The sequence below is a fragment of the Quercus robur genome, chromosome 3 (assembly GCF_932294415.1).
Source record: "Quercus robur chromosome 3, dhQueRobu3.1, whole genome shotgun sequence".
Classification (NCBI taxonomy): Eukaryota; Viridiplantae; Streptophyta; class Magnoliopsida; order Fagales; family Fagaceae; genus Quercus; species Quercus robur.
In genome coordinates this window covers 12,150,747-12,169,560 of record NC_065536.1, presented here as the reverse complement: position 1 = coordinate 12,169,560, position 18,814 = coordinate 12,150,747, and the positions used below count along the sequence as shown (strand labels likewise).

The 18,814-nt window shown below is 33.4% G+C and overlaps 1 protein-coding gene across 1 annotated transcript; it reads right to left on the bottom strand.

Moving 5' to 3' along the window:
- Positions 1–779: 779 nt before the first annotated feature.
- LOC126719256 (calcium-transporting ATPase 12, plasma membrane-type-like) lies at positions 780–7,848 on the bottom strand. The gene is made up of 2 exons (XM_050421828.1): positions 5,834–7,848; positions 780–2,070 (listed from the first exon to the last, which is right to left on the bottom strand). The coding sequence occupies exons 1-2, from the start codon at positions 7,846–7,848 to the stop codon at positions 780–782; spliced, it is 3,306 nt and encodes a 1,101-aa protein (XP_050277785.1).
- Between the last annotated feature and the right edge of the window lie 10,966 nt (positions 7,849–18,814).

Below are 18,814 nucleotides of genomic sequence, written 5' to 3'. Positions count from 1 at the left end.
TCTAATTTATGTGTGCCAATTTTTTATCATCTGCGTTACAAATAACAGAAAGTTTCTTTTCCTTTTTTAATGATTCATGAGAATTTCCTATTATGTTAGTATAACTTTCTACAAAAATATCTATGTGCATACATTCTTTCGAATCACTTTCCTTATATATTCTTCTACTTTCTTCCCTCTTTTCTTCCCCCTCTCCAGTTCACCAACCTAAAGGCCACATAGTAGGGCTGTTTATATGCCTTTATGTGGTAAAATTGGGTGCATCAAAATATTGCCCTACTTTGGGAGAACTGATACATGTGAAATTCTATAGATGCAAAACAGAGTACTTGGTAGTTCTTATCTTGCAACCTTGGTTATGGAATTTTCCACTGTTCTTCCAAAAGGTAGTTGCTGGTTGCATCCTAAAGCAGTTACTGTATCTCAAGTTGAGAGCACCACAGATACTAAAAGGAAAACAATAGCAAAGCACCAAAGAAATTTTTTGTAATATATTTTCTTTTATATTTTTTTTCAATAAAATTCCATTCATGACATGGAGAAGTAAAAGCTAGTAATTAGAAATTAAGGAAAATTATTAGTTTAGATGAACGGTACAATGTACACTACATTGTACTGTTCATGTAAACTAATAAATACTTACTTAAACTTGAATAGAGAGAGATTCTTTACAGGAATGAAAGCTGAATAGTAAAGTACCTAAAAATTTTCTCACTTCCATCAGAGATAGGAAAATACAAAGTTTATCTGGCAAGAGCTAGCTGATCTTGGCCAGTCTTTCACGATGCACAATCTCTTTGGTTTGCCAACGGCTTGGCTGAAACTGGAATACACTTAACGAGCCAACAAATTGGCCATGAAAATGCTGCAAGTACAATGCAAGCACCCCATTGCCCCCAATTCAATCTCTCAGTATTGGCAAACCTCTTCAGAAACTCCACCATCACCAGTTGATGAACTATGGTTAGCCCAATGGTTGCTAAAAACAGTTTGTTTTTAAGTAACCCTTCAAATATATTCTTCTCCTCCAGTTTCCTTGCATTAAATTCATTGAATACTTGGCAGAGGACAAAAGTATTGAAAATGAGGGTGCTCTTAACTTTCTCATCCAAACCAAAGATGAATCCTCCCTTAAATTGTAGAACCAATAAGATTGTTACCTGATACAAGGCCTGAGCAATCAGATTCCTCCACATGATATTGGTTATAAGAGGTTCTAATTGACCAACAGGTGGCTGTTTCATGAGATCTTCAATTGGTTTCTCAGTGACCAATGCTAAAGCTCCCAATGTGTGTACTGCAGCCAATGGGACCTTATCAGAAGAAACAGCTGCAACAAAGTTGATGACAAGGGCAGTGATGCTTAATGTGAGCTGAAACTGAATGAACTTTTGAATGTTGCTATATATACACCTTCCCCACCTCAACACTGTCACCACAGAGATAAAATTGTCATCTAAGATGACTATATCTGAGCTCTCTTTTGCCACTTCTGTTCCTTGGATCCCCATGGAAAGTCCAATATCTGCTTCCTTTAGAGCAGGTGCATCATTGGTCCCATCACCTGTAACTGCAACCACATGTCCTTTCTCCTTCAAGCACTGTACCATCAGAAGCTTGTCAGAAGGGGATGACCTGGCCATTACACGGATTTTATCGATTTTCTCATTTCTCTCTTCAAGTGAGTAATCTCTGAATTGTACTCCTTCTACTACAGCTTCACTGTCCAAATCCTCTTCAGGATTGAGAATCCCACATCCAAAAGCTATAGCCCTTGAAGTATGCACACTGTCACCAGTGATTATTTTGATATTCACTCCAGCAGCTGTGCAAGATTCCACAGCTGTTCTGATTCCTGGCCGACATGGATTTTTCAAGCCAACTAACCCTAATAATGTTAGTCCATTTTCTTCTAATTTCTCAATAACCTGTCCACTTTCTTCTACGACTTCTTTGTGGGCAAAGGCAATGCATTGCAGGCATTTTTCTCCCATATTCTTAATAACTGTCCCAAGTTGCAGTGCTTTTTCCTCATCTATTACATTCAGCACCCCTGTTCTGTCATAATAATGGCCCGTTTGGTTCCACTTTTTCAGCCCAAAACGGGCGTTTTCAAAAAAGCCAAATCAGTTTATGCGTTTGGTAAGTTCAAAACGCAACTTTTTTATAAAAGTTGCGTTTTGAACTTTACGGTTTTACGAAGACAAAACGCGCATTCGAAATGGACCTTCAGCGGTCCATAAAACAAAACGCGCATAGCGCGTTTTGTTATATTACCGTTGCAATAGTGGAAAGACCGAAATACCCACAGACGCCCCTCATCTCTGATCTCTGCTCTCCCTTCGTATTTGACGCCTCCATCTCTTCTCTCTGCCTTCTCTGCCTTCGTAAGTCTCTCTACTCTCTCTGTCTTTTTTCTTTGTCTTCCTTTTCTTCTTCCGCTTCGTCTTCCTCTTCTTCTTCTTTCTTTCTTTCTTTCTGGTTCTTCCTCTCCGTAAGTCTTTCTGGTTCTTTCTCTACTCTCTGGTTTGTTTTATGGGTAATGATTTTTCTGTGTGTTCTTTGGGTTGATTTGTCATGGGTATGGGTTGTTTTGATTTGGACCGAACCGGGGTTGATTCTCATGGGTCTGATTTGGGTTTTTTTGGTTTTGATTTCTCTGTTCTTTGGTTGATTTCTCATGGATCTGGGTTTGATTTCTCTGTTCTTTGGTTGATTTCTCACTTTTGGTGTGTGGGTTTTGATTTCTCAGGTACCAAAAACACTGATCTGCTACCAAAAACCAGGTACCAATACTGATCTGATTTTTTTTTTTTTTTTTACCGAGTGTGGGAAAAAAAATTTCGGATCTTGCTATGAATGGGTATTGTTCCTTTACTTGTTTTGTTATTTGTTTTTGCTGATTGGAATATATAATGAAGTGTTAGTTTGATGAATATATAATGGGTATTGTTTTCGGATCTTGCTGATTGGAATATATACATGTTCTCATGAAGTGTTTTTGTTTATTTGTTTTGTTATAACAAAATTTCGGTTGTTTATTTGTACTCTTCGAAGAACTTATATATTTCAGTTGTGTTAGCTTGTGTTTTGGTTTGTAACATTTAATGTCTAGATAAAGAAATTTGGGCAGATCTATGTGTCAGGGTTTTTTTTTTTTCTCTATGTTATGGTTTTTGCTTGTTTGTTAGGTTTAGATTCTTTATCTTTAATCACTGTTTAAAGCTGTAGTTGAAGCTTTCAATGTAGTAGTGTAGTCATTTGCACTAATGGAAATTGATTGCTTATGTTTAATTTTGGATCCTTTGAATTAGCACTAATTGGTGTTTTGGTTGTTGTTATCTCTGATGGGTTGTGCATTTTTAAATATGCTCTAAGTAAGGTTGCTGGTTATTGATATTTTGTCATTACGTTTTTGCTAAATTAAAATGCATTTTGTTTCACAGTTTGGTGATGGTTGAGCTTGTTTGGTTTTCCACTGCTATCATTGTGGTTACTGCAGGCTCAATTTTCCATTTCTTGAGCTATGTTAAGTTTAACATGTCATTAAATTCAACTGCTTTCCTCTCATAGAATTGCACATAAGACAACTTCTATGGTATTTTCCGCTTTTTGGTATGGTGCATTACTGATGCCATCATTCATATGGCAGTTACTATATATGTGTGGTTTGATGCATTACTAGGGTATAGTTCTTTTCTTTTGTAATTCAGAATTTGCTAAGCTTCTAAATTCCTAATTTGTATTCCAAGTTTTTATTTATTTATCCTTTTTTTTTTATATATATATATTACCACAACACATGTAGACATCAGTCAACTCCCAACTTATGAAACAGCTGTTTGTAGATATATATATATATATATATATATATATATGTGTGTGTGTGTGTGTGTGTGTAAGATTTATGAAAGCTTCTGCTTAATTTATCATTAGCAATCTTTGTCTATTAACTTCTATTGACTTTTTATTTTATTTTTCTGTTGAACATATATGTATCAGCACTATCAGAGGAAGCAGGGCAAGCTAATCTACAGAGTGCTGTTTCTTCAGGTTGGCCTGCCTCACTACACTTGATTGGAAAGGTATAAGCATCTTCTATGCATTTATGATTTTTTTTTCTCAGAAGTATAATACACTTTTTTTGAATGTTTCTTCAATTTGATTGGCACGCTATTCGCAATTGACACCAAAATGTGATGTCATTTTCCATGTTATTAATCCCAATTGATCCCTGAACAGGTTCCACCTCTGTATATGGAATGTGGTTTATTGTGTCATGTGCTCTCTAAAGATGCTAATTGGAAAGTTTGTGTAATTGACCACTTAATAGCTGTACTAAATCTATTATCTTTATTCTAATTATTAAAACCTAATATAAGCTGTAAGATCCCTGACTCATTCATTAATTTTGCACATAATTATCTCTCCAGGTAGTTTGCTGTATTTAAGCATTTGACTTTGATCATGCATGCTGTGAAATCTGACCTCATATTGTTGGCACAAATTCTATTAAACATTATTAATGCTAGATTTTAGTTTCTTTTGAAAGAGAAGTAACACTGTTTACATATCAAAATTCCTTAATTGGTTTTGCTGCTGACTGCTGTTGTATGAGACCGGCAAATATGGAATGACATAAACTTTGGTGAGAGTGAAGCAGACAAAGATCACACGCTGTTGGAATTGGAGGGGGAATGCTTACAAGTATACGAGCCAAAGGTTGAGGAGGCTGCCAATGCCAAGGCACGCCCCCATAGTCTGTTGTAGCCAAAGAAGCTGAACTTGCCACTCTCATGGCTGAAGACCTCCATCAGGATTTTGTGACTATTGTGGACTTGGTAATATACTAATTTGTGGTCTTTTGATGTATGTGAGGTTGTGGAACACATTGAAAGATATTTGGAGCATTTTATATAATATTGTGTTTTGAGATAGTTTAGACTTTGTAATGTGGTTCTTTACAGCGTGTGTGGTTGTGGTATGTATTGAAATGATTAGGAACAAGTCATATAATATTGTGCTTTGGAATATAATTTCAAGTAGGTTATGTAATGTTGTGTTTCAAGCAAGTTATATAACGCTTGTTTCAATCAAGGGTCATAAAGGCCATTGAACAAATGACACTTTCTTTAAGAATTAAGCCACACTACTGAAAATTGCAGAGATTTACAACAAAATCACATTAAAAAAAATAAGAAGCAAAGCAGCCAACATCAAATCTCAAATACGTTGTTTTTGGTTTTTAATTATGACTTTGAGTTATTTAACAAAACAACCACAATATATTCTTTAAAAACTTGGGTTATTGGTATGTATTTTATCATCTTTTTTACATTTTTGTGTTGTACAATTTAAACTTAGATTATTGATATGTATTTTATATGTTTTTACATTTTTATGTAGTACAATTTAAACTTAGATTATTGGTGTATATTTTATCATCTTTTTACATTTTTATTTTGTGCTTCATGTTGATGGAAATTATTTAGATTTAATTAATATTATTATTATTATTGTTTAGTAAGTATATGAAATAGATGATTTATAATAAGTATGAAATAAACTCACATCCACACAAAAAAAAAAAAAAACAAAAAAACAAAAGTTTGAAATATCCCTTATATATACATTGTCCTTTTTGGTCATTTATCCCTCAAAAAGCCACTTTTAACAGTTTTTACCAAACACTCAGCTTTTTCATTATGCACTTTTTAACAGCTTTTACCAAACACTCAGCTTTTTGAAACTCCACTTTTTCATTATGCACTTTTACAAAACTCCACTTTTTCATTATGCACTTTTTCAAAAAGCTGAACCAAACTCACCCTAAGTTGAACACATGGCCAATATCATTTCTGCAGCTCCCTTCCAATGAGTGTGAATCTTCTTCCCATTGTTCTTCTCCACCAAAACTCCACTTCTCATTTTCTCTGATTTGAAAGCCTCTACATGGATTATCTTATTGTTCTGCTTTACTTCTTCAATATTCATACCCAAATCAAACACGGCCCAAGAAAGTATTGCTTTCTCAGTTGGGCAACCAAAAATCTCAGGAAGTGATGTAGAATGTGGTTTGTGAACTGTACCGGCTGTGTTTAAACCAACAGCTTGTTGCAGTAGTTTAATAATATCCCCCGATATATCCAAATAAGTGTCATCCTTCACTGCTTCCTTTCCAAGCCAAAACTCTGTTACTCTCATTTCGTTTAGTGTAAGGATGCCTGTCTTGTTTGTGCAGACTGTTGTGACTGAGCCCAATGTCTGGCAAGCGGATAGTTTTCTGACTAATACATTATTAGCCATCAAGCACTTCATAGAATAAGCCAGAGTAACAGCCACAGGTGAGCCCTCCGGAATAGCCACCATGCTGATAGTGACAGCAGCAGCGACAATTCCCACCATTGAATTCATTGCGTCAACAAACTTAGTCTTTCTGCCATTATCCTTATTCACTCTATCATTTGGAGTGTTCCCTTTGACGTATTGAATCAGCAAAACAGCGAAAACAAGCGCAGCCACCGCCAACCCAACCTTCCCAACATGAGATGTTATTTTGCTGAGGCGTGCTTGCAGTTGCATCTCCTCATTAAAGTCAGAACTTGTTGAACTCATCATCTTACCCCATGCAGTGTTCATCCCCACAGAAGTCACAACCATGAAACCAAAGCCATCCATCACCTTTGTGCCTGATAACAAAAAGGGATTCCTTTCATCAATCTGAATGTGATGGCTTTCACCTGTGATGCTAGACTCATCCACCTTCAAGGAATACCCTTCTAAAAATAACCCATCTGCAGGAATCTGATCACCAATCTTCAAGCACACAATATCACCCACAACAACCTCAAAGATTGATGTAGGCTGGCGCCTCTCATCTCTCACAACTTCCACTCTGATATCGCTACTCTTTGTTGAGTGCTTCTCAAACTGTCTTGATTGCTCAAATTTACTCACTGCAGACACAAGAACAACTAAAACAATATCAACAACGATACTGCCACCACCATACCACCCATCTTTGAATCCATTTTGTTTGATACCAAAAACGAGAGAGAGTATAGCACATACCAAAAGTATACAAATAGTTATATCTTCAAAAACTTCAAATAACACAAAGCTAGGAAAGCCTTTTGGAGGTAGCTTTTGGTATCTATTGGTAGTAAAAACGTTCTGCCTAAGAATAAGATCAGCTTCGTCACCTTTTATACCATCTTTTACATCAGTTTCAAGAAGTAAAACAAGTTCTTTTACCCCTCCAAACTGTTTTAAAAGCTCAGAATTTTTATCCCCTACCATGTCATCAAGCTTTTGCCGATCAACATTTAGAAACTGAACAGGTTTGGCATTTGGAGAGTCCTCATGGATAGGCTGCACATCAATGGCAACAAAAGAGAGGGTAGGCAAGAGAGGGCCATTCTTGTCAAGAACTTTCTTGAACAAAGAAACAAGAACTCTGGCAGAGTATATGGCCCTGAAAGCCAACCTCCATCTCCGCTTGGCACCATAAACACTTTGTCTGTCGATAAGGTCAACCTCACACTGCCTCAAAGACTCAGAAACTCTCTCCCTTATTAGCTTTTCCCGACCACCATCGAGAAATGAAATGGAATTGTCACACAGAGAGTCCTCATCTACCGGCTGCACTTCAATGGCAACATAAGAGAGAGTGCCCAAGAGAGGGCCATTCTTGTTAACATCTTTCTTGTACAAAGAAACAAGAACCCTGATGAAGTATATCGCCATGTAAGCCAACCTCCATCTCTGCTTGTGGGTTTTGAAGTTCAACCTGCTTTCTTCATCACAAATGGCTATCTTGCTATGTTGTTGAAAGTTCAAAGAAGACATGGCAATATTTGCTATAACTAGTTTGGATCTGGGGCATTGATATATTGGAATGCAAGTTCCAGTAGGAATGCCATTGAAGTACTTTTTTTCTTCTTTGCTTAATTAAATTTGAAACTGCATGGAGTTTCTGCTGAAGTAACACAGCAAGTAGGTCGTTGAAACAACGCAAAGAGTAAAAACAAACAAGCTAATGTCTTTTGCCGACTTCAACGTGCTGCAAGACGTGTAATTTCATCGTGACCCGAAATTACACAGCAATTGATTCATCTGCTTCATTAGGGGCTTAGCCCCCTGCTTGAGTTAGGATTTTAACTTTCACACGTGATGGTCATCACCTATTTGAGGTGTGTTGTTACGTTACTTACGTATACAACAAGTTTAGAGTTACACCATAATTTACAACAAATTTCACAATTAAAGAGGCAAAATAGTGTTAATGATGGACTTATATAAGACTTAATAATAACCTCTCAACTCAATAATTGTAAACTTCACCCAAATAAAAAATAAATAAAAAAACTTAATAATTGTAAAATTTTTTGTGTCAATAACATTATTCCTAATATTTTAAAAATCTCATTGTTGAATCCAGTGGCAGAGCCAGAAATTTTGAGTTGGAGGGGCCGAACTTTATATTCTGTCAAGATAAACTCAAATAAAAAATAGACACTCTCCTAAAAAATCCACATAATGTGTATGTGTAAATATAAAATATATAGATTGTTTGCAAAACTTCATCCATGTTTGACAAATCAATATCATAATGTTATAATTGAATTATCATATGAGCTTTTTTATTTCTTGATAAAATCTTGAGAATAGGAAATTTCAACCAAATTGCATATATTATCAATGTTGAATGATTTGAACGTATTATTTGGAATTGAAATTGAGCTAAAAATTAGGCGTTCCACACTTCCACCATTTACTCACAAAACTTACTACCTAACTATTTCATTCTATTGTAATTGTATATCAACTCTAAACTCTCTTTTTTTAGGAGAAATTACTAAATTATTTTATCAATGCTTTCTTTTGGGGGAGCCAACTCCTATTTTTTTTTTCATATAACCTTTATATATTTATAAAATATACTTAAATTGTAAAAAAAAAAATTAAAAATTTTGGAGGGCCCAAGGCCCCCCCAAGGATACATGTGGCTCCGCCACTAGTTGAATCTCACATTTCATTTATTCTTAATACATACCTCAAATTTTGTTTCAATCAAATATCATTTACAATCTGATTCATAAAATCACGTTCTATTCTAAGTATGATTTTAAGATATTTAAAACTTGAAATTTAAATATTTTATATTTGGGATAGATATAGGTTTTTGATTATCTTGATATTTTGCAAATATAAAGTGTATATAGATACAATGCAATACAACGATGAATCTGTCAACAACCAAAAAAAAAAGCTCATCCATTACAAAGGCGTTAAGGGTCATATTGATATAATACATACAAGTCATCCTGTACAAATTAAGTTGTTAAGTGATGAAATTCAAACAAGACTTACATATCAAGTATAATTTGAATTTTAATTATTTAAAAAATACATTAGATAAGGGTTCCTATAAAAAAAAAATAGAACATCTTTATTTAAACGTTATATATATATATATATATATATATATATATATATACATATAGGTTTTATTAATTTGTGCCCTTAGGGCATATATTACTAAACCATTTTAGAAAACTTTTTATGGAAAAATGAAAAAGTTATCAACTTTTTTTACAACTTTTTCAATTCCTCATAAAATGTTTTCAAAAATGAATGATTAATGTGTGCCCTAAAGATATACATTAACTGAACCATATATATATATATATATATATATATATATATATATAAGCTTATCAGCAGAAACAGAAAACTGTGTTTGGAAAGATCTCTCTTCAAACTACATATCCGGAGGAGTGGGTTTTGAATACCATTTTTTAGTAAAAGACATGGGTTTGGAGTTTCCAACAAATCTTTTAATTTCTGGTAAATCATCATCAAAGATTCTTTTTGCAGAAACAGAAGAAACAGTATCAGAATCTGTATTTTCTTCAGAAACAATTTCTTTTTTAGAAATAATTCGAGCAGCCGGAGTACTAGTATAAGTACCCTCAGTTTTAACTTTTAAATCAGAAAGCATTTTTTCAACAATTTCAAGATTCTTGGACTGAGAAGTTTTAAACATAACTTTTTCTCTTTGACTGGGTAAATCAATCAAAGGTTTCTCAGTTTTAACAGAAACAGATTTTTCAGAAACAGATTTTTCAACAATTTTTTCTTCAATACGGTCAAGCTGTTGACCAATAATATGCAAAGATTGATTAGTAAAATTGTTTTGTTCAATAAGACTAACAATGGGAGTCTGATCATCAGCAATTTTGAAAGGAGAGGCCTTCACTTCCTCTTTTGTCACTTCATCCTTCTTAGTAGTTATTAAAATTGTTTCAAGAGGAGGATGAGTAGACTTGACAATAGTCTTATCAGCTTTAACAAAATTTGATTTTTTTTATCACATTTAAATGTTGTATTGAAACTTCATCGTTTGAAACATAATGGTTTTCAAGAAAATCAAAAAACAAAATGTGTTTCTTCAATTGATTCATCTTTTCTAACCATTTTCTTTTAACACGGTCTTTTTCAAACTGAGCAAAATTATTTTGGAAATATTTTCTTTTGTTCCTGTTCTTTGCAAGCATAAATTCATCATACACAGAAACCAAATCAACTTCAAAGCTTTCATCCAAAATAGTCAAAACTCTTAATTGATTTTGGTAAACAGGGTTTTCAATAGGAGGAAAATCAGAATCAGAAGGACAAAAAGATTTAGTGTCATTAGATTTAGTGTCATCTTCTTCTTCATTAGCAGTTCTACTAAATGGAGAGGAAGTTTCAGGTTTAGTAGAATAGTAAACAGAGCTAATTTGAAATTTATCACTTGAAATACCTTTTAGCTTTAAATCAGAGGGTTTTTCCAAATTCTTTTTCAAAAAATCATTAATCTCTTGATCTCTTTTTGAAATACTTTCAGATCCAGCAAAGGAATGTCTTCCTTCGTTAATCCTCAAAGGTGGATTGTTTTGAAAACTTATTTTAACAGTACCATCAAGATATTGTTGAATATGAGTGAGATCTAGTTCATCAAAAACAAGTTTAGCAGGAGGGGATTCTTGTTCCAACAACCAATCATTAAGAAGCTTAACATCTTGCCATTGAATCATTTTGGGAACTTGAATTTTAGCATCAGGGATTGAACATTGAATTAACATGGTTTTACCAAAAGGTTCTCTAGGAATTTTAGCACATGGGTTTATTTGAGTACCCAATAGTCTATAATAAATGCGATAAATCAAAGCAAAAGGCTTACTGCCATCTTTCATATGATAACCAGATGAAGCAATGTTCAAAGTTAAAGCTTTAACAATATTTGGATCATCCAAAGCAAGAGTAAGATCAGGATAATAGTTAAAATAAACAGGACCATCATACATAGAAGCAGTAATCATACCAAGAATGCTATCTTTAAAAATCTTAAATCTAGCATCTCTTAAACACATGAGAACAGAAGCATTAATATCCTTTCGGGTAAGTGGTTTGATAGCAACTTAAACCATACCAATATGCAAATAACTGAATTTTTTAGCAGCAAGGAATTCATTAATATTTCTTTTAGTGAACAAACATCATTTTTCATGAACTTTTGAAATAGAGAAAATTTGCTCAACAGTTCTGGCTTTGTAAGCAGAATAAAAAGTACTTTCAACAAAACTAGTTTTATAAACAGTTTTAGTATCAACTTTAGGAATATTCCAATTACAAAAATCAGGGATCAACTCATTATCATCAATAGTGTGATCTTCTTCATTTACAATATCAGGAGGACAACTAGTCCTGGAGCTGATAGAGGAGTTGGATCTCCACAACCTATCCATACTATCCTAGGTTCAACACTCAGTTATCATGTTTTCCTCACAATTGTTGCATTTCGTAACACATACCCTTACCAACCTTATACCTCTCATGCCCTACACACCCTCTCTTGGCTCAAACGGGCCTTACAGTTCAGTTCTAGGAATACCTTTACGACTAGGGTGGTGCCAACAACGGTAAGAAGGGAACACAACAACAGAATATCAAAGTTTCGGGTAGACGCAGACAGAGAGACAAAGAACACAACCACACTATCACCGGCCAGAAAAGAGTGGCTCTGATACCATAAAGGAGAAGGGGACGCACAGCTGAAGGGAAGAGATAGAAGCACAGTAATAATGTAATGAAAATAATATATGTAACTTGAAAATAAATAACTTGAAAGTAAGAGCAATAGTAAGGCGGTAGAACCAGCCAAACAGTATATATGAAAATAGTTCAAAATAAATGAAAGCAATTTAGAACTGTCCGTTATGACGGTAATCCGTCCAAGGTGGCGGTAGCAACAAGTAGAATAATAAACATAAAACTGAAAATACTTGTTATTGAAAGTAGAATAAACACTTACAATATTAGTGAATACAAGATCTCAACAGTACAAGTTAACAGTTACAAAGCTTGAACTGGTCATAGTTACAAGGTTTGTAGAGTTACAAGATTTGTAGTGAACAAGGTAGTAGTAGTAGTAGAAATAAGGAATTCTCTTTCTAAGAAGGCTTCTTAAGAGAAGGAGTTCTACGGAAAGAAAATTCTGAAGTAAAACTTGTTCTAAACATAAGGGACAACCCCCCTTAAATAGGAAAAATTCAGAGTGAACAGTATCATGAACAATAATGGATGAATAGTGATAGTGAATAGTGAGAGGTGAATAGTGACTGAATAGTAAATTTTCTTTTTTGCCTCCAAATTTTGGGGAATCATCCGTAGAGCTGGAATGTTTGAAAAGTTGAGAACCTAAGCCAAATAATGGGTGTCTTTAGATTCTAGACCACCTTTTAGACCATATTATTGGTGCCCAAAAGAACCAATCACAAGAGACCAAAAGAAAGAAACTTTGTCATCTTGTGCCAATTGAGAGTAATTATTAGGAATCTTCAGAAGCATCATATTGGTGGGAAACAAGCTTTTAGCAGTAGTAAACATTGAAGTTTTTAGCCATTATGCAGGCCAGACAAATAGGAGAATCAAAATCTTCCACTAAAACCGGAGTATCTTGAAACAATTTCGATTTTTCAGCAACATATTCTTCAAAGCCATTGAAGTATTTTGGCTTTTGTGCAAGCCGGTCAAATAAGTAGCAGCAGTCTCAAACAGTAGAAATCTCAAGAATAAACTCATTAATCAGTGGAAGGAGCATCGGATAGATAACCATCAAAAGGATCAAAAGGGCTTTGTGGAGAATCACATCCATGCTCATGGTAAATAGCATACTGATTACAGAATCCACAATATAAAATTGGCTCAAACATTGGAGTTTTCCTTGGGATGAGAAGACTTCTTGGATTACAATGATCAGTAATTTGCAAATGAGCAATGACATCAGAATATGGTTTGGGACCAAAGATAGAAATCCTATCTGTACTTCCCATGAAATGATAATTTTTCCATAAATTCTGAGCAACATTAATAATTTGGTTATTAAAATAATTTCTCCAACATTCTGCAGGATCAAAAGGATCATCAAAGGACAATTGAGAATTTCCTTCAAACCATGGCCCTTGGTGAGTGTGACCATTAATGAGAATGAGATGCTTTGAGGGCTGGACATTCATCCAGTTATCTCTTTCCCATTTTGGCAACATACTCTCGCATCTGATGGAAACAAAAGGACTGTTAAATCCTTTAATAGCATCCTGAATAATTTGTGGGAGTTGGCTAGCTTGATAATGGCTTGTTAATTTTATGAACTCGATAAAGCCATATTCAAACATTTGGGAAAGCCAGTTAGGGTCCCTGTCATCATCATCATCTGAATCATCAGTAACATATGAACCATCATCATAATTTATCAAGAGGCCAGGAAATGGGTGCTTCTTTTCATACACTCTGAGAGTACTCCCAAAGTGTTCTTCCCAATCAAGTTGAATAAAGACATTATCACCTTCGTCTAATTCATCAGGATCAGGAATAGTGGCAGTAACAAGTTTTTTGAAATATTTGAACCATAGGTCAACAGCCCTAAACATAGCCTTGCTTCTCAGAATACGTAATTGTATATCCGTCGGCAAGTTGGCAACAACACTTCTTAATATAGATTGGGTCTTAAGGCTCAATCTAGCATAATCAGTGCCCATTATAGTCTCATTATCCATTGAATGGATTTCCTCTTTGCCAAAGAGTTGACTAATGTAGGCTTTAAGACGGCTTCGAAGAGCCTCATTTTCTGCAACAGGGTTATTTTCTAAAACAAAATTGTTTTCTGGAGCAAGGTTATCATGGTGGCTAATATAAGCCTCATTTTGAGCAGTAAGGTTAACAAGGTGGATTTCAAGGACTCTAAGGGTTTTTTGGAAAACATTATGGTGATTTCTAGTAAAAGCAAATTGAAGGTTATCAAGAATGAATTTAATAGAATCTGGTAACTTTGAATAGATTCCATTGTGGAATTGTAAATTTTGAGACAAAACTTCTTGTAAAGCAATTACCATATCACCACTAGAGTATGTCACCTTTGTCGGGACATCTCCTTGAAGGGATGTTGATCCACTAGGTTTTACCCTAGAAGATGCGCCTTCAAGCATTTTAAAAGGTTATCCCGCTGGGAGCCTTTTGTCTTGAGAATAGCCCTGTGCTAGTGCTTTTCCCTTGTTCTTCCTCTCTACTGAGGAAGCCATAATAATCCACTTACTTGTGGTATAAGTATTAGTATTATTCCACTTATTAGTGGTATTTATCCACAAAACATTCTCCGATTCCTGCGAAGAAACATTGATAATATTAGAATAGTTTATAGTACTTAACATTTTGGTATTATGAATATTACCTTTATAATCATCAGTGAAATTTTGGCAAGAACTCATCACTAGTTCTTGAATAAGTTCATTCATGGGGGAGTCTTTCTTATAGGACATATTATCAATGTCAATTTCAAACTTTGAAGCAAATTTGAATTTTACTTTTTGTCCAAAAGGATCAGTAGTAATTCCATCATGTTCAACGAGGAAAGGATATAAAACATTTATAAATGGTAGACCAAGAATTACTTTATCAGTCATGTTTTTGACAAGAACAGAAGGAATCTTGAAACAGACATTATCATGACAAACATGAGCATTATTCAACTCATATTTGATCTTCATTTGGGAACCATTAGCAGAAACCAATCTTTTCGTTGATTTTTCAAAATATTTTGAAGGAATCAATCCTTTTTTGATACAGTTCATATCCGCACCAGAATCAATCATAGCAATAACAGTGAAATGATAATCAAGAGAAATAACAATTTTAACTTTTGTAAACCATTTTGGAGGAAGTATTTTATTAACAAGAGCAAGTTGAGGATCAGTGAAAGCATTAGCAATAACTTTATTAGAAAAAAGAGCTTGTTGACTGGATTCAGCTCCATCGTTGTGCTCATCTTGTTTATCTTGTTCATTATCAGATTTATTAACATTTTTACCAATTTTTAACATTATCAATTCTTGTTTGAGATTATTGTTATCACTTTTCATGCTTTTAAATTCATGTTTTAATTCATTTATCTCTTGTTTAACAATATTAATTTCATGTTGGAGATCATTAAAAGTTAATTCTTTAGATTTCTTTCTATTAAATCTTTCCAAAATTTCTTCAAAGCTTATAGTTGATTTTAGTTTTTTACCAGTTTCTTCTTTCATCAAATTTTTCTTAAACTTATCCAAATATTCTTTTTGTAATTCAGGATTTTGAATTTGATTTATCAGTTGAATTATTAATTTTTCATCTTCTTCACTCTTGGTGAGAGCATTAACAGTTTTAACAACATTGCAACAAGAATCTCTACAACCAATTTTAATATTAGGAGAATCAAAAGAATTATCAGCAGATTGATAGCAAGAATCAGATGAAGAAGAAAAATCATCTTCCAAAGAATCAGACGAGTTGTTTGATTCAAGGATTTTGAATGATTCTTCTTGCTCTTTATCATCAATATTTAATATGTTAAATTTTTTTTTTTTAACTTACCAAGTTTTTCCTTACAGTCTTTACTGAAGTGTCCAGGTTTACCACAATTAAAGCATTTACCTTTATCTGATCTTTGTTTAACATATTTTTTAGAAACATTTTTCTTCTTAGCATAGAAATCATTAGGTTTAACAAAGTTATTTCTGTATTTTTTATATTTTTTATAGCTTTTATCATGTTTTTTACTTTTTTGCCTGGAAGGAGCAATAGGAGGCAAACCATATTGTTCACAGAAGTTTCGCATTTCATATTTAGCTTTTCTTTTATTCTTTAATTGGTGTTTTTACAATTTTTCATTATTACACATATTGATACCAAGTTTTTTAATAGTACTGAAAATGTCACTATAGGTTAAATTATCATAATCAATAGAATCATTTTTACCCATTAACTCTTGTTTTACCTTATGAGCAAAGATAGGAGGCAGACCGTCAATAAATTTTTCTTTCCAATAAGGCTTATGACAATCTTTCTGGAGCATCACTCTGGAAGTAAAAACATCTTGATACCATCTGTAATCAGACATGGTAGGATAACTCAAATTATTTAAATAGTCAGAAACATGAGATGAAATATTGGATGGAGTACCAACAAAATGTTTGAGAATAGTATAGATCAAGGTATTAACACCATCAGGAATACCATGATCGATACTTTGATCAAAAATAGGCAAACCTTCATCATTCTTTTTAACAACATGTTTAATAGACTCTCTGGATTCTTCAGTGATATATGAATCCCACCATCCACGAAGAGTACCAGAAAAACCAGTAACAAGTAAATTAACAATTTCAGGTTGATCAAGATCATGGTTATTTTGATAAGCAATACCAACCATAGACATATGACTCATTTTTTTAATGATTTCTTGTTCAGACAAACCATCAATATTCCGTTCATAAAGCCTTAATTTTGCATATTTATATCACTGTTAGAAAGCATTATCATACTTATTTTGAGTTAATTCATGCATTTTATATTTGGTTTTGGAATAATGCTGAATAATCAGTTTTGTGCTTAATTGAATCTTATTGCGTGAATTTATCTTTTGTAGGAAATGAAATTAAATAAGTTGATTTGTGCAAAGAAAAACGCTAGTGGACTTTACTTTTACAAGGGCCATGATGAAGTTAAAGAAGGCCAACTCAATTAAATTTAAGTCCAATTGGAGCAAGGAATCAATAGAAATTTGCACAAAATCCAAATTCAATTTGGATTAGGATTCCAGTCTACACATCAGTTAGTATTTTTGGCATAACTTTTGGATCAGACATCCAATCGAGATGATTCAAGTTGGGTTGGAAAGTTAACTTAAAGGCTACAACTTTTTAGTTTACCAAAAGTCCGACTTCTGACATTAAATGGGCCAATATCGTCGGTTAAGTGAAACTTAAAAATCTGGGATTTTTTCCAAATAGGAATTCAACTTGTATTAGGATTCCTTGACCTGTTTAAAGGCTTTTTAGGGCAAAATTCAGAGGAGGCTAGTATTAGGGCTGCAGCGTTGGAAGCAGGCAGCCGCATTTGGCTTCCTATGTGGCTTTTCTCTAGTATTGTGACTATTTCTTTCTCTATTTTATTTGTCTAGTTTAATGTTTAGTATTTTAATTTTGTGTTTTATTTCAATTACCATGAGTAGCTAAATTTATAATTGAGGTTGAGGATGAAACCTTGTTAAGGATTATCAGTATTATTTATGCGATTTGGTTTTTCCCACAATATTTGTTCTTTAATGATTTAAATTGTTCTTGCTTCATATCAATTGACTAAGATGGGATTCTAGATATAAGTTCAATCATGTTTTTCTCATGATTTAGGATTTGACTTAATTAATTGAATGCTTGGTTTATTATTTCTTGATTTTAAAATTGGATATCTCTTGTGATTTGTTTGGCTAGGGATACAATTGATAATTTGATTTTATACTTAAGAAGTAAAGAAGAACATGCCTTTGATTTTTAAAACAAGGATTTTAATGAGAATATTTTCCATGATAGCAAGATTGATTTCTAGACTATCATGCAATAGTTTTTTTTTTTAGACCAAGATTATCATATAATAGTTGGGAAAAATTAATGATCATAAATATAAGCTGATATGAATTAACAAGGCGGATTCCAAAACCTTAATTCCTTTCTCTAGATTGTTTACATCTCTTTACTACTTTATATTATACCTTTGCTTAGTTTAATTATTTGCTTAGTATATTTAATTTCAAACAACCAATTTTTATTAAACTAGATTAGGATTAATTTAGTTAAAATTTGATTAATTTTGCTACGTTCATTCAAGTCCCTGTGGGTTCGACCTCATTCTTGTCAAACTTTATTTCGATACGATTCGTACACTTGTGAGTACTTTAAAATTTCACAACAATATATATATATGACATATTTTTAGCCAAAAAAATAAAAATTTATATTTGGGCCCCTCTTCTATGTTGCTTGGCCGTTTCCCTTCTAAAATCATTTGCCTAACTCATTCCAGTCTAGCCCGAACTCATGTAAATCCTTAGCCCAATGTTTGTAGCTTGGCCACTCTTCTACCTCACTTATTTGTGAACATTTTTATTTTTAGAAATGCTATGTCCACAACATTTTCACAACAAATCTCAAGTAGTAGGTTATTACTGACTGTTATTACTGGGTAAAAAAGTAATTTCAGTAAAATAGTAACAATTAACCACTTAGAATTTGTTATAAAAGTGTTGTAAAAATATTATGGACATAACGCGTCTTTTTTTTTCTTTTCTTTTCTTATACTTGGGCTCCCCTTTGCTTGAAATATTGGGTCCATCCCTGACCACACCCAAATTTAAACTTTCCTTATGTGTCAATTAGTAATTGGATTTCAGCACTTT